The sequence below is a fragment of the Xiphias gladius genome, chromosome 6 (assembly GCF_016859285.1).
Source record: "Xiphias gladius isolate SHS-SW01 ecotype Sanya breed wild chromosome 6, ASM1685928v1, whole genome shotgun sequence".
NCBI classification, from domain to species: Eukaryota; Metazoa; Chordata; class Actinopteri; order Istiophoriformes; family Xiphiidae; genus Xiphias; species Xiphias gladius.
Window position 1 is genome coordinate 17,072,989 of NC_053405.1, and position 16,219 is coordinate 17,089,207.

Sequence of the window (16,219 nt, forward strand, 5' to 3'; positions counted from 1 at the left end):
TGGAAGTCAAAATTCAGGAAACTACTGTAAGGCATGGATATATCCTACCTTACCAACTATCAGTAGATGATCAGGAGCTTGCATAGCCAAAAGATACCTACCCAGCCTTAAGCATGTAATTCAAAGCTGACATGTAATTTGATTTCATTAATCACACTTTGGAAAAAGTCTAAAATTTGATGCTGTTTCTGTCATAAACAGTTAATATGTTTTCAACAGCATGTGGAGAACCTCCTGTGTGGTTGGTCATCATTCTGAATGTGTTTACCCACTGTGTGTGCAAGGTCATTAGATCAGTCATTTGAGCTCTTCATTTTGAAGTATTTGCTTTTCCAGTCTGAGCCTGCCATCTGTAGAACTATCTGGACCTCTCTGTCCTTCTTTCACTCTGTAGTTTATTGTGTATGTCTGTGTCTTATTCAGTGGCATCGTCTGGCCCTGTTAAACACACTGTATGTGAGATTAAAAGCTTCTTCTTGATGTGGCACAAATATCGTCCCCAAAAAACTGACCTTTGATTAACTAATAGCTCACTTTCAGGAAAAAGATAGTACTTAACCTCTATAGTTCCCCTTCAAATTCCACCAGAGACTTCAATTTAAAAAAATATATATATATGAAAGTGTCACACACTGTTTGTAACAGTGCTTCAAATTCGTGCTGGAGGACAGTTACAGCAAAGATGGTACAACAAGCAGAAAAGGTTACATAGGACCTGGATGTATCAGTTCCACAACCGGTATTGCAATATGAGAGTAGATATTGTCTGGGGTTTTGGTTATATTAATATTAAAATTAGTTTTCCCCTTTAATGCAGAGTTCCCTCCACAGCTGCGAGTGTGACTTCATTTGGTGTGACACTTTGTAGTTAAGGGCTAGTGGGGAAGGATTGGTTTGGTTGCATTGTGGGATTATTAGCGATAGTTAGTGTTTGTGCTATGGACTGTATTTTTTATTCCGCTGTAAAAAATAAATAAATACATTTGAGGGCAATATAATGTATATACGTACATACATACATATATACATTATAGTGCCCTCGAAATTTTAGAGTTAGAATGTAGATGGCGAAGGTAAATACAGTAACTCAGGTATTAAATCTGGAGCAATTTCAGATGCAGCCTCTAATTCATCAAGCCTGGAGGAAAAATGTAATTTCACTCACCATCAGAAAGCCCTGTTCTGCAGGCTGAATTAATCAAAGCAGCAGTCCAGAAAGGTTTTTTTGAAACATTATAGAAAGAGATATATGTGTGTGTGTCTGTGTGTCTGTGTGTCTGTGGGTCTGTGGGTCTGTGTGTCTGTATATTTTCTCCATGGCCATTGAGAATATTTATGATAGGTCAGATGGTGGTATCATATCACAGTTCAAAGTGAATACTAATACGAATACAGAGTTAATACTAAAAGCTTGAACTCTTGTTTTAGCTTTTAAAAGGCTATGGCTTCACGTGATTGTTGGAGAAATAATTTCTAATTACAATTAAGCATAGTATCTATATAAATAAAGTTTATTCTAATATTGAAAAAAAGGTCAAAACTTCCATTTAAAGAGTGCATTTCCCCAAAAATATTGGTACGACTTATACATTACATTGTTGTCTGGCAAGTGACAATGTTATAAGTGGGATAATCCACTCTGAACACTACAGTTAAAAGTGAAGGGGGACAATGGCCTCTGTGTTATGCAGTATTTTTCAGTAATTTTATGGGTCATCATACATTATCCCTTAAAACATCTCCAAGAATGTTACATGTAACATTGTGCATGCTTTATCTGTTAATGTTGCTGTTTTGATTCATACTTGAAGCAAGGAGAACAGTGTTATTAAAACTATGCTGTTTCAGCAGGAAATTTAACTAAAGTAATTTGAGAAAAATGTCCTGTCTCCTCTGGATGAGGGAAATTAAATTGCATTTATAATTTTTATTAATAATATTTATCTGGCAGGCATCTCACACTGTTGCTAACAGCGTGTCAGTGAGCTGTACCCTGACCTTGTTGTACGTTGTTGTTTTCTGAATAATGAATAATATTTGGTGATTATATCTAGCGGTGCTGTAATTCCTGGACATGTTACTTTCAGCGGCCTCAGACAACAGGAACGATCAGAAGCGAAAGGATGTTAATCAGTTAAAGAATCCATGTTTGGGACCAAATATTCAGTTCAACGCAATGAGGTTTTGTTTCACTAGAAAAATATTGGCATAGTAAATTTGAATGCAAGAATTACGCATTTTTAAAAAAAAATGTGGTGATGACTCAAACTCTATCACAAGGCGTCTCTCTTTCCCATGTAAAAGCAGCATTGATTATATAGTCAGAGCCTCAAGCTCACTCAATGTGCACACTGTTCTGCTGTGTGAAATCTTTATTCTCTTTCACACAGACAAAGCAAGCTCAGATTTAGGTGAACAGGTGTGAGGAACAGCTATGGGGTCACTATCTAGCTCAGGTTGGACCTAGTAATTTAGCTGAACTGGGGGATTTGCTCCTCCCTGCTAAGACAGGCAATACAAAAGATCCGACTTGAAAGTGGAGAGGGAATAGAGGGGTATGGACAGTTTAACTAAGATGAAGGAGTTCAGTTGGCCAAAATGCCCACTTTGATTAGTCTTTACACTTGCTCTAATTGAGCATGCATGTGTGTGAGTGTGAGTCCTTCACTTGTGGGTACCACACAGTTAATTTTGTGCATATGTGCATGTGTGTTTGGATGCCAGTGTTTGAGTGTGTATCAGGTTTTTTTTTTTTTTTTTTTCATGTTGTAAAATTCTCCCTCCCCTCACACTCATTCCTCTCTCAAGACTGAATTTGCTTGTCTTCTCAGCATGAGTGTTTAATCTTTTCAGGCCGTTGAATCGGCCCAATGAATGAGTCCCCAGCTCCCTCTCTCTAGTAGCCCTGGAGATTATTCTAAAGCACTAATCGTTGAGCAAACACAGCAGTGCTCTCCCATTCCTATTCTACACAGGCCACAGTATAGCACAACTTCTTCTTTCACTTCCCTTCACGTTTTACGCCCTGTGTAGATTTTTTGCTTTTTGGCGTATCTAGCTTAGATTACTGCTCCTGAGAAACAGACCCCTTGACTCCCCCTTCGCAGCCATGGTTAAAAAATGAACTAAGCAGAGACTGAGAGAGTTTTTCTTACTTGTTCTTTTATATTAAGAGAAGTGACATGTAATTTAGAGAGCATTATTTCCAACATTGTCCCCTGGAACCTTTTATGCTTTTGGGCCTGTTTGTTTTTTAATTAGATTGTCACTAGGGAGAATCTGCCAGGCTTATATGATGGTGTCAATATCCTTGGATTTGGAGCTTCGTCAATATTGTCTGGCCCTGCCGCTACTAACCTGAACAGGCTGCTGGCATTTGGTGTAAAATAAATAGAGTGATTTGTCTGTTTTGTTTTCTCCATATCTTCGTAGCCTCCAAGAGAAGTTTTATTTACACCGCTCTGCATTTGATTTTGCGTGGTATTTGCTTTTTTGCCAGTTGTGGCCTTGCCGTGGTCTGTAGAAGTCATGCTGGCTCTGCACCGAGTGGTCATTTTATGTTCATAAAATGTGGAAATATCTCTCCAGTGATGAGCTACTGCCACGTGGCTGAGAGATCTCACGCTACAGATCAAGACAGATCGGAGCGGAATGGATGTTTTCATTTCTACCAAAGATAACAGTTTTAACGATTCATTATTTTCTGGGATGTTTGTGTTTTGGCTAGTCATGATACTTGTAATCTGTATTTTCTGGGAGATCGATCTAGAAAAGTTTCTTTTCCACAAGCTTGGGAAAAACTTTGCACCCATCTGCTAACAACCAACTATACCATTTATTCAATTGTTTGCTTGAACACTAAATCACCTCCTAATAAAATTAATCTGTTGGAATAGCCTTTCTTCTTTCATTCTTAGAATGAAAAATGTTCCTCGAAAATAAATGGTCCGTTATACTTATAACTTTTCATTTACTCAGTTTTTTTTTAATTCTTCTCCACAGAGAAAGCTGCTGGCCATCTACCTCCACAATGACGACAGTGTCCTCAGCAATGTCTTCTGCTCCCAAATGATGTGTGCTGACTCCATTGTATCCTACCTGAGCCAGAACTTCATCACATGGGCCTGGGACGTTACTAAAGAAGCTAACAAAGCCAGGTTCAGTACCAAAGCCAGCCAGAGGGATGGGTTTTGTTTTTTTTGTTTTTTTTCTTTCAGGCGACCTGCTGGTCATGAAGCTTTGGAGTTTATCAGTTATGTTATGTTGTATTTTGTTGTATCTGGTTGCATTTCCTCAACATTGCAGCCGTGGTATAAATTAAGACACAACTTAGGTCAGTACTACATGGGGTGGACACAATAATAAGAACACCTGTATAATATACTTTAAGTACAAAAGTGCCTTTAACTGCCTCTGTGACACTTACAAAATGTAACTTCTGTTGAAACTGTACCAGACAGGTAATAATATGGTAGTAAGGTAACATCTTAAAGTTGTAATTCATGGTGCTCTAGTATTGGACTACATTGTAGAATAGAGTTTTCCCATTACTGTGTCAGCTCCTGCGGCTACAACTGTAATAACAGGTAGTTTTTGCTGACAGTACAAACACTAGATACAGTATTAAGCTATAGTCCATGAAATGTTGCTATATGAGTGATCGGAAAGGTTTTAAACAAGTCTAGTTTAGTTATCAAATATTTAAATGTAAAAACATAGGTGAGCATTTAAGTGATAATTCATATCTCAAATTGTAATAATACATGGATTCTATTGTAAAGCTGAGTCTAGGTTTATCCGCTACTCTCATAATGAAGCTAGTGAGAAAATGTATTTGATAATCAATCAGAATGATGACCAAAACTATAAGACCCAAGTTTAAAAAAAATCAAATTGCTCTTTTAACACTGAATTAACTTTCTGGCCCTCTCAGAGATCCTGGCGCCAAAATCATACTGTGTTTTGTATTGCATTTTCCTAGCTGTAAAATTTAGTAGAGTAGTAACTGAACCTATAAGCCCTTACTGCATGCTTAATCCTTATGTTTTATTTATATGCGACTTACTGTCTGCAGGAGTGGACTGTTTGTATAAATAGTGAGATGTATCTAATAAAGAGGATATTAAATGTATTTCAGTAGGAGGGCAGCTTGATTGTATACAGAAGGGTCAGCAAACTGCCAGAATACCCTGTTAAGGAAGCTGCCTGGAACATATTACTGTCTTGTCCCATTGTCATTGTTACTTCTGCCAGGGAGGTTATGTTTTCACCCATGTCTGTTTGTTTGTTTGTCAGCAGGTTTATGTAAAAAGCCTTATGCCAAAAACCCTTGGCATTGTTTTTTTTTTTTTTTCTTCAGTTTTAAAGTCAGCAAATCTCACACTTCAAAGACTGCAAATGAGATCTTTGTTTTGCCATTTCAGTGTACAGGAAGCTTTTACAAAATAATCTAAAATTGCTAGTGTGGACACATGGCCATTTGACACATTAAATAGTGTTTTTTTTTTTATTAGTGTTTTTACATTTACTTGCATTAATATGGACACGTCCTTAATTGCTGACATACAGCTCTTACTCCATTGCTGACACACTCTGTCTTCTCATTCTCTCTTCAACTTCATTCTTTTTTTTGAAGCTTCGAGGTTGCATACTAACAAAAGGCGTTGTGTTTGCATGGTGAGGCCCCTGATTGGGCAATCTTGACTAAGCTGTCTGAATAGAGGGTCAGTGGGAGATGAAGGACTCCCTTGGAGTCCAAACATCTCTATCGCTCCATTTATGCTCAAATGCCTTAGTGTAGCTCCAGCAGCCTGTGTTGGTAATTGACAGGTCTGTGCAACACCTGTTTATTACACAGGTCCTGCAACCAGAATGGATATCTTTCACTGGATTGTTAATTTTATAGAAAAATGGGGAATGATTTTAAAATTAAATCTGGTTTGCAATGTGTTACAGACAACCAGATCCCCTGCACTTTCAAGTTTTGAGCGGTGGAGAGGTGGAGGTAAAGGTGGACCTGCTGAGAGTTTGATTGGGTTTGCTCATTACATTGTGCCCCCGACAAGCTCAGTTTCTCCCCCACTTCCTCTCATCTTTCTGCTGCATCTTTTAATTCTTCTCATCTCTTTCCCAATTTTTCTTTATTTTCTTTGTATTTATCCCACTACCTCGACACTCTCCCTCTTTGCAGAACCTCCAGAGTTCAGCCTGTCCTCTGGTAGGAGCAATTTAAGAAAAACTCGCACCTTGACCTCACCCCTCCATTATTTCTTTTAAAGAAATTCCCTCCTTCCTTCATTCCACTCTCTTTTCTCTCCCATTGGCCTCCTTTGCTTTTTGCCCCAGCCGAGCCTTTTTATTGCACGTTAAAAGGCAGGCAACATCTGGAGCTTTTCATCACACACAGCCAGTCACAGCTTTGCTGCTAACGCATGCATGCACATTTGCACACTCACCCACTCACACATAGTATGCTTCTCTGCATTCTCACGCTCTCTGGTTGATCCAAAGTGACTGGTGATTGGCATCAATCACATAGGCTGTTAGAAAGGTATCCTGACTGTGTTTGATGAACCTGCTGATATTGGAATGTGCCTGTTGCTTTGCCCAATGTATTCTCACAGGCCTCCCAGTTAAATGATTAATTATGCATAAATATAGTTCCGCTGATTGGATGTCAGTGTAATTTTCACCCATGGGAAATGAATCTGATATATCGTGCAAGCGCTGTACTGTTGGAGCAAATGGCAAATATTGAAACTGTCAGTAGATAAATGCACCAAAAGTAGATCATTTTATCAGTGGGTGTCATATTTCTTTAAATCTATTACACATCTTATTCTGTGCTAACATATCCTTAAAAGTACTTAAAATAAAGTTAACTAAAGTGTTTTCATTTTTATTCTGATTCTTTTGTATAGATTTGGACAGCCAACAGTATATGAACACCTAAAATGAACGCACTAAAATGAGCACCTGTACAATAGCCCTGTAGTGCAGGTATTCATGTTACTCTTAATGACCTTTAGGTGTAAATTGGTGTCTTAACCTTTAAGAGCAGGGACAAACCAACAAGCAAACCCGTTCAGTACGCTTGACTTCTCCTTTTGACGTCCTCCTACCTGAAAACATAACTGGTTTAGAGAGAGAACAAAATGTTGTTTTCGAATCAAAACATGTCCATGTTCGCTCTGAAACAAAGTGTGTATGACACAGTGAGCAATCCGAGCATCCGGTTCCCATATTTATGCCCACACAGTTGGCTAGTAAAAATATTCCCTGCAGTGCTACTGTACAAGCTGGACTCATCAGCTGCTCAGTCAAGCAACTGTCAGGTCTAACCAGTCTACTCATATCTGCACGCACCACCTTGATGGGAAGAAATGTGATGTGACATTCCAGGGAAACATTAACTACTTTAGCTGTCTGGATGTGCAGTGAGTGACGGAGATGGGATGGGTGACAAATTAGAAGCTGTCAATCACATTAACCATTGAAGCAGAGTCTTGGACTCACATTAGTTGCAAGTTCCATACAGGTGTTTCCTCTACATTTAGTTACCCCTGAAGGTTTTTGAAGACCATAGTTCTGGTACAGACTGGGTTACATTCTTTACCATGTTATGTTATGGCTGGATGAGACTGTGATGAACTGCTTGTCTTCCTCCTGCCCACAGTGTTGTGTCCATACTTGCTCTATTGATGGATTCAGAAGTGTTTCATACCCCGATTATAACATTTCTTTCATTCTGAGTGACAGTGGATATGTAGTAGTTCCAGGCTGAGTTTCCAGAATGAGCAGTTTTGATGTTGTGGTGATGATTTTTACTGTGGTGGATGGACTTCCATAGTTTTGAGATAGAAACCAAAGCAGGTTGGCTTGTGCTTAATGGGAGATTTAAGATTGGGTTACCCTTCAAGTTAGTGTCCATTGTTCCCTGGCCTTTCATTACAGGTTAGAGTTTCCCTGTGGGCTGTTGTTATGGTCTGCCTGGGTCGAGGTCTGAACAGGGACAAATGTCAGGACAGAATGATCAGTAGGATTTAGGGTACCCGGCTCTTTCATTGCAAGGTGTGGGTCACTCAGAGTTCAACAGTCGGAAAAGTTTTGTTTGAATCATATTCCAACAGCATCTTAAATTTTGTTCTACTTTGAGCTCAGGTGCTGTAGCGCTCCTATTTTTCACTGATCTTTCAGTATACCATCCTCATTTTTAGCATGTACTGTTATGATTATTATTTTAAGAAGTACCACAGTGAGCTCAATTACTCAGTTTCGCAGTTTGAAAAGTCTGCAAGTGGCTGCTGCAGCTTTGGCTTCATGTTTTAATGAGTTACACCCCCTCTCAGACAACATTCCTTCCATCTATCTTCTTCCTCTGACCTGCTGTCCCTGCATCCATTCCATTACTTCTCAATTTTACCAGCCAGTTATTAAAGTAGATCTTATTAAAAGGCGAGAGAAAAAGCTAATCTATATTTGCATTCAGTCTATAGCAATTCATTAATATTATGACATTTACAGGGAGCTTGGCGGGGCCCCGGCTGCCTGCTACCCTTTTCCCTCTCTGAAATGTTAATTTAAAAAGTTCTGTCTTTGTAATGGAATAAGAAATCCTCTCTTGCCCTATCAATTCTGGGTGTCGGGCAAGGAATACTAATTCATCTGTGGCTCAAATTGAGATAGCGTGTCACTCTGATGGAATAAGAAAATGCTGAATTGGATTTAAAGTCCTTAATGCCACGAGTTGTGTGTATTTCTGTTTGCTGCTGCAGTCTGAAAAGCGGAGTATGGACCTTCATTTCCATATGTTGTGAAAATGTTTGTGTGTTTTTGCATATGTGTACTTCTTTATGTTGTATGCATTTTTTTTAAATTGCAGGATTTGAAATATATGTTCACTTTGAAGTAAAACAATCAAGTAAATTTAGTGGAATAAGAAAATTTGAAATTTGAACTGGATTTCTTTCTTTCTTCCAGACTACTCACCATGTGTACGAGGCACTTTGGAAGTGTGGTGACACAAACTATACGGACATACAAGACAGACCAATTCCCCCTGCTCCTCATAGTCATGGGCAAACGCACTTCCAACGAAGTTCTAAATGTTATTCAAGGTAATTCCTACTTTATTAATAGTATCACTAAGCACAATATTTATAGATATATTTGTCTGTAATAAATGTAAAAAAGATTAAATTACACACTGTAGATTGTGATTTTTTTTTTTTTTTTTTTTTGGTTTTGGTTTTTTTTTTAATCTTCAGGCAATACGACAGTGGATGAGCTAATGATGAGGTTAATGGGAGCAATGGAGATCTTTACAGCACAACAACAAGAGGACATCAAAGATGAGGTATGATCTGAACACAATCAGGGAGCCACACACAAATGTGAAGCTTTGATTCTTAAAGATGTAGAAAATGCTTTGGATTGGGTTGACTGTTTTAAATTGGATCCCTTTTTAAAAAAACAAAAACAAAATAAAAATAATATATATATGTAAAATCTGTGCACATCAGGTTACATGAAGACCTAACAGTAACAACTCATACCATCTTTATTTTTTTGACTGTAGCTATATTCGGTAGCCTTAGTTGAGTCAGTCTTTGACCGCCAGCTTAAGAGATATATCGCAACATGTTGGGACAGATCAGACTGCATTGTTAAACTGTGGCATACTTGTAATGAAGGGCAGAGAATACTATTTGTTCACCTCGCTCCCATTTAGTTGCAGTTTACTGTGCCAACTACAGTCTTTGGTCTTTGAATAGGTACAGGACTCAGACTTGTCTCCTATTCACTGCACTGTGTAGGTAACACTGCGCTGCTCTGTGTCTGTCGGCTACCTCTTTTACTCCAATAGAAAGTGGACAAACACCGCTGATGGATACTCTCCATACAAAACTGAGGGAAGAGTGGTGATAGTCTTTCATGCCATAGATAGGAATCTGGGACAGTATGACAGGGAGGTCCCTGCACTGTCAAAGACTTACACCTGACCCTCTTAACCCCTTACTGATATGTTTACCCAGTGACATCAAACAAGAGAATGAATGACACACTAAGTGTTTTTGTCCAGGCAGGTTTTCTATCTGTATTCACATAATCCTCCCAACCTTTCTCTCAGTATAGAATTTACCGTCTTCGTAGACTAAGAATTATGTTTTAAATTCATTTTTTAATTTAAAAAAAAAAGTAATATAAAGATTCACGTAGTTAAGTTAGATTTGTGATCGTATCGCACATACAGTTGTTTTGGTCTGTGCAGTGTGTCAGTTGTGGAATTCTTTTTCATATTCTCTTGTATTCCCACACTTTCTCTGACATTTTTGTGCCTTTTTTTTAACCACTGTATCAATAGGTGACAGATGTCAAACCATATTAGTAGTTTTACAGTCAGTCATCCAAATAGCCTCTCTAACAATGTGAGAGTAATAGCATCTCAGTTATGGGAACACTGGTTAAGCCAGGAATCTTGTCACACACACACCCTAAGGGTTAGACTTCCTCAGGTGGGTTACTGACTGTTGAGTGACAGCTATTCTCTCAGTGTTGTTATTATTGCTACAATTCTCTGGCCTCGTTGTGGATTTACTGCTCTTGTCACATTTCAAATGATCATTCATGACAAGAAGAGGCAAGAAGTATTCAGCGTATGTACGTACAAGTGTCAGATCAAACTGTGCATGATGCAGTTGATTGTAGGTTCATACTTAAGGCTGGGCATCATTTGAGTTTTTTTTTTTTTTTTTTTTAACTAGTTACAAAATGATACCTGACTTTTGGTACCGATATCAGAATGATACTTTTTTTTTATACATTAGATTTAAGCTAGTTTTTCTACAAAGCCTCTTTTTTTCATTTGACAAATAAGCCCTCAAATGTATGATGTTGTCTAAAGACAAGCTGCCATGCAAGAATGATGACTAAATTAAACAGTCTACTTGACAATTTTCAAAATGTACTATGGACACATATCACTTGATACCAAAAGTACTGATATTCAATACCCAGCCCTTTTCACAGGACTAATTTGGTTCACTACCTTGCAGTGTATATTGATCTTATGATGTAGTATTGTTAAATATTGAAACTATATTTTGCAGTCGTTTTAATTTAGTATCACACATGCTTCTTATGTCCTCTTGTTTAGACAAAACACGATTTAAGTCATCCATAGTTGGCTTATTGCTAAATAAAATCGTTTTTGTTTAAAAAATGATCGTGCATCTTTCTTTTCTTACAACTTAACTTGCTTTTTGTGCTTAAAAAGCACAGAAAGCTTCTTTCTTTCTTTCTTTCTTTCTTTTTATGGCCTCTGAACAAAATAATTGTATTTTCTTAGTGCATTATTATCACTTCTTTTATAATCATTGCAACAACTGGCTTGAGATCTGTCCGAAAAATAAGGAATCAGATTTGCCATGGCAAAAGAGTGCAGGAACGCTGTTCTGAAATCATATTAAAGTGTGATAATTACACAGGCATACACAGGCACAGAAATAGCTTGTGAAAATGTCTCAAAAAGACCTCATTGAGAGTATAAGTGGTGATGAAAGCAAAATGTGCAGTGTGATTATTCATCATTAGTACCAATAACCACAGGACTTTAGTATATCCTGTATCTGACAGGACCTATCTCATCTCCAGGGTTAACTCAACCTTGACACTAAACTAATCCAATCTTCACTGTAGTATGTCTCGGGCATTGGTAGATTTCCTTCTTCCCAAGTTCCCTTCCTTTCTTCTCTCTCTTCTGCTTTTTTGCACCTCGCCTCTCCAAAGGCAAACTCAGACATGAACACAGACACCTCCCTAACCCAGACATTCCAATTTGACAGTGACTTTTGTCTCCATCTGGAAACAGAGCAGCTGGACAGCCACGTTGTGACTTCAACCAGCCTTACTGACTCGCCAGTCATTCCTTTGGTTGTCTGTGTTTTAGCTTAGTACTTACTAACCAACTGACTACTCACTGCAAGTTTTGTTATCTGCCTCTGTCAGTGTCACGGGCCATTTTCAGGTCATTTGGTATGCACTTCATGTGAAGAACTGCCAAAACTAACCAATGTTAATTTTGGGATAAACAACTGGTTTGAAATACTATTTATGAGAAACAGCATAGTTTTGAGGCCAGTACCTTGGTCAAGTGCACCAAACATACATAGCCCAGCATCAGGGAGTATGCAAGGACCACAGACAAGAACACTCACATTTAATTCTGCAATCTTCTGGCTATGAAAAGACAGTGAGCCACTGAGCCATAGTGGTGCCAAAAAACAAATAGCAATATATAAAAATTAACCCCCGTTTAACTTAAAATAGCTCTAAGCCACTTTTTTGTACATTAAACAACAAATGAAAAACAGCTTTTTGCAACTCTTTCACTTATCTGTTAGTTGTGAACAAACATTAAATGTGTGACAGCTTGAATTTCTGGCTTCTGACCTTTTAAAATAAGAGTGTGTCATTACCACTAGAGGACAGCACATGTCTCGCCAACTCGATCAGTCGCCAAGATATAAACTTGGAAAATCTGTTTCTTTTTTCGTCCGAAGATAAGGTCTTGAAAATCACATTAGGTTTGAGCAGATACATGGTGGATTAACATTTTGCTGCGTGCCTCCATAGCACATAGTGCATTCAAACCAGATGGTGCATTTGAAAACATTTTACAACGGTACAAAATGAGGATCAAACATGAACTACTGTGCAACTTGTTTGCGTGACTCTATTGAAGGTCACCACTTTTGATGCTTTTGTCCGTCTACCATTCTTTTACAGTTTCCTTTCAATGTTCATCTATTATGCGGGCCAAAAGTACAAATGTATCTTTTGCATTTTCCGATTGAATGCAACAATACACACTATCCTTTTGCTTAGCCACTGCTTAGCCCCGTAGTAGTCCTCTGATCATCACAATAAGCTTACTTTGCCATATCCGGGCTGGCACACAGCATGGGCCTTCAGAAAATAGAAAACTAATGGCTATGCACTGTTAACACAATGGGCACTCGTATTTAGTCCCAGTCTTTATAAAACACTTTGTAGCCACAGCAGGTAGAAAGAGAAAAGCCGCCTGTCCCCTTCCCTCTGTTCAAACAGGAAGAGAGAGGCAGAGTGAATGAAAGAGAAGGGGATGGTGAAACTGAGATGAGGAAACATAAAAGAGGCTTGGGGTCTGGTAAATGACAGCCCAGTCCCCTCTGGTGCTACTCTTTCATACCTGGTGTTTGTATGTAACCACATTTGACATTCTGCATTTTCCTTTGCTCAGTTCTTTTTGGATCCCCCACCCGCCACCTCAGCTTACATGTTTTGTCCCTGTGTATCCTTTATTATCTTGTTAGTTAATGGGCCCCACTTTCTTTTTCCCTCCCTACAACCAGGACGAGCGTGAGGCAAGAGAGATGGTGAAGAGAGAGCAGGATGAGGCCTATCGTCTGTCTTTAGAGGCTGATCGCAAGAAGGTACTTTAAAAAATAAAACAAACTGTCTTCCCGTATCACTGGTATTTATTAGTACTTTGGTTTCCTAACATCTTTATCAGCTCAAGATGATGTTTTTAAAGTAATACCAGAAGCTTGAAACATACACTCTTACTGTATCACTGCTCTGAGTCAGTTGTGGTATATTAGACTCTACATGTACATCATCTACGTTTAGGGTTTAACCAAAAAAGCAAAAGCTAAGTACCACTTTTACTGTAATTTTAGGTGCTTTTATTTTAAATGGTCATCACCTCTGTTTTCTTATTGTGAAATTTGTTTTGCTAATAACCTTGTTGTTATTGTTGTTATTTAAGCATCCCCAATTACATAAGAATGGTTGTTTTGATGTCCATAACAAGTCATCAAAGCAAAGTGACAACTTGTGGGCGACACTGTAACAGTCTTCCGCTTTGCATGTCACTCAGTTTGATTTTGGTTCTGCTCTTACTCACCATTTGATTAAATTATTTTCTGTCATTTTTAGAGAGAAGCCCAAGAGAGAGAAGAGGCTGAGCAAGTTCGCCTGGAACAGATGAGAAAGGAGCAGGAAGAGGAGAAGGAAGTGAGAAGAAAGCTATATACACATCTTACTCACATTTTGCAAATTCTTCAAATTAATATTCCATTCATATTCTCTGAAGAGCGATATGTTTTGCCAGTGCACAGTGACTGTGCAATTGTACTGTCGTTTTTTTATCTGTCTTACTCTCACTTCACAATGAGTCAATTAGATTTTGGTTTTGGTGAAGCCTTCCAGTCAGTGAAGCGTGTGTTGTATGGGTGAACAGGCATACAGCCATCTTTAAAGAATGAAATATCCTAATTACAGTGAGGCCCATCCCTGTCAATGTCACCTTACATACATACAGTTATTGTTGTATTTAACTGCTTTACACTGGTGTAGCACACACCCTCACATTGAAACCTAACTGAACAAAAGACTGAGGCAATTCATGTACACAGGGTTGTGCACAAATACACACAACCCAAGCAAACACACATTTGCAGGAAAACAATTATTGTATTGTGAAGAGGGGGCGAACACACACACGCACACAGGCAGACACACTGACAAACAGTCACGCATGCAGGAAAAACTATAATTTTCTGTGAGGATGGAACCATTGTTGTAATACAATCTATAGTAATACAGTGTAGTCCTCGCTGATTGTTGTTTACTCAACAGCAGAGAGCCTCAGGGCACTGAGAGGTATTGGGTGACCCGGCTCGCTGAGGTGATTTGTCACTTAAGTTAAACAGACAACAACAAAAGTGCCCAGAACCGGGCTTTCTTAATTATATCACTGTAGTCCACTAACCAAACTGTTTGCCCACTTTTGTATTTTGAACAACAATAGCCCACATGGCCTTGTGTTTCCGACTTACATCAATTTTTTTCTCTGCCCAAGCACCATGCTTTCTATGGTGTCTCCTGTGCTAACACAGTGGTGTTGTGATGGTGCTACAGCCTATACGTTCATAAATACTACTTCAGTTTTTTAAATTCTTGTTCTTGTTCTTGAAATGGGACCTGGGTACGACTTCCCCCATGTGCACAAGTACCTCTGATGTGTACTGTACTTTTACTTCTGCTGAGCTTGGGTCCATAGATACCCTGACAGACAATTACATAGAAATTGAAGGAAAAATATTTAAGCAACTTCAGTTTGAACGGTTATTGTGCTTATCAATTTAATTCTTAATGACTCGTTTATTTTTTCTTTTCTTTTCCCAAAATACAAATATTATAATCTATATAGGAAACCCAAAACGTTGACAATTCATTTTTACTGCTTGAATGTTACTATCATTATTTACGCTCATGAAGTAGAAGAAACCTGATAATGGGTTTGAAAAATCTGTTTTTATTTACATATTTCTGTTTATGTTTCAATATTAGATTACATTACAAATACAGCTGCGGTTACAACTCACCCCTGACCACTAGATAGATTAAATTGGAGGCCACAGACATTTTGCCTTAATTCATTGTTTTACCACAACAAATGTTTTAGTATCCAAACATTGCAGTGTAGTTGGACTCTAACTCTAAAGCTGAAAAGTTTAACAGCCTACAATGTAGCTGTTTTGATATTTTTGTTGTTGTTGTTCTCAGTTGAGTCTTTTGAGGATGTAGCCTTGTAGTGTATATGACAGAAACTGCAGACACAACAAAAACATCAGTTGCCACAAGAGAGTAGACAATACTAGAGGGAATGCTTTCTCTGATTTTGTGCCTTTGTGCAAAGAAGAGTGGTGTGGGTGGTAAGGGGTGTGGAGGGGGTGGGGAATGTGTTTCGTGTGCGTATGTGAGTTGACATTACTATTTACCTCCTTCAAGGGGTCTTAGCATATAGTTGTGTGGCTATCAGGTGCACCTCTCCCCCCTACCCATCATCTGTTTGCTTTCTGTGGTGGAGAGGAGCTGGAGAGGCAGATAAATGGACGTATAGATGCTTCTGATTGTTTGTTTGGAGCATGCTGGGCCCAAGGCTCGACTAGACGTGTGTCCTGTGGTTTCGTTAGGGACGCTACCTCTCACTTGTGTGGGTGTTTATGCTTGTGTCTGTGGTTGACTGTCTCTCTGCACTTATATGCCCACCGCTGCACACACACTCCTGTCTGGTGTGTGTGTGTGTGTGTGTGTGCGTGTGCATGTGCGTGTGCGTGTTAGTTTGTCCCTGGAGGCGCCTTTAACTCAGTCAACATCAGCTCTTATACTTGAG

The 16,219-nt window shown here is 38.7% G+C and overlaps 1 protein-coding gene across 2 annotated transcripts in view; it reads left to right on the plus strand.

Annotated features, from left to right (window-relative positions):
* The window catches only part of faf1 (Fas (TNFRSF6) associated factor 1), a 63,342-nt gene that overhangs the window by 35,692 nt on the left and 11,431 nt on the right, over positions 1–16,219 (plus strand). For both annotated transcript variants that reach the window (XM_040129410.1, XM_040129409.1), the window contains 5 exons: positions 4,003–4,157; positions 8,980–9,116; positions 9,267–9,355; positions 13,392–13,472; positions 13,978–14,055. In XM_040129410.1, the coding sequence (XP_039985344.1) occupies positions 4,003–4,157; positions 8,980–9,116; positions 9,267–9,355; positions 13,392–13,472; positions 13,978–14,055 (540 nt within the window). The remainder of the gene's footprint in view (positions 1–4,002; positions 4,158–8,979; positions 9,117–9,266; positions 9,356–13,391; positions 13,473–13,977; positions 14,056–16,219) is intronic.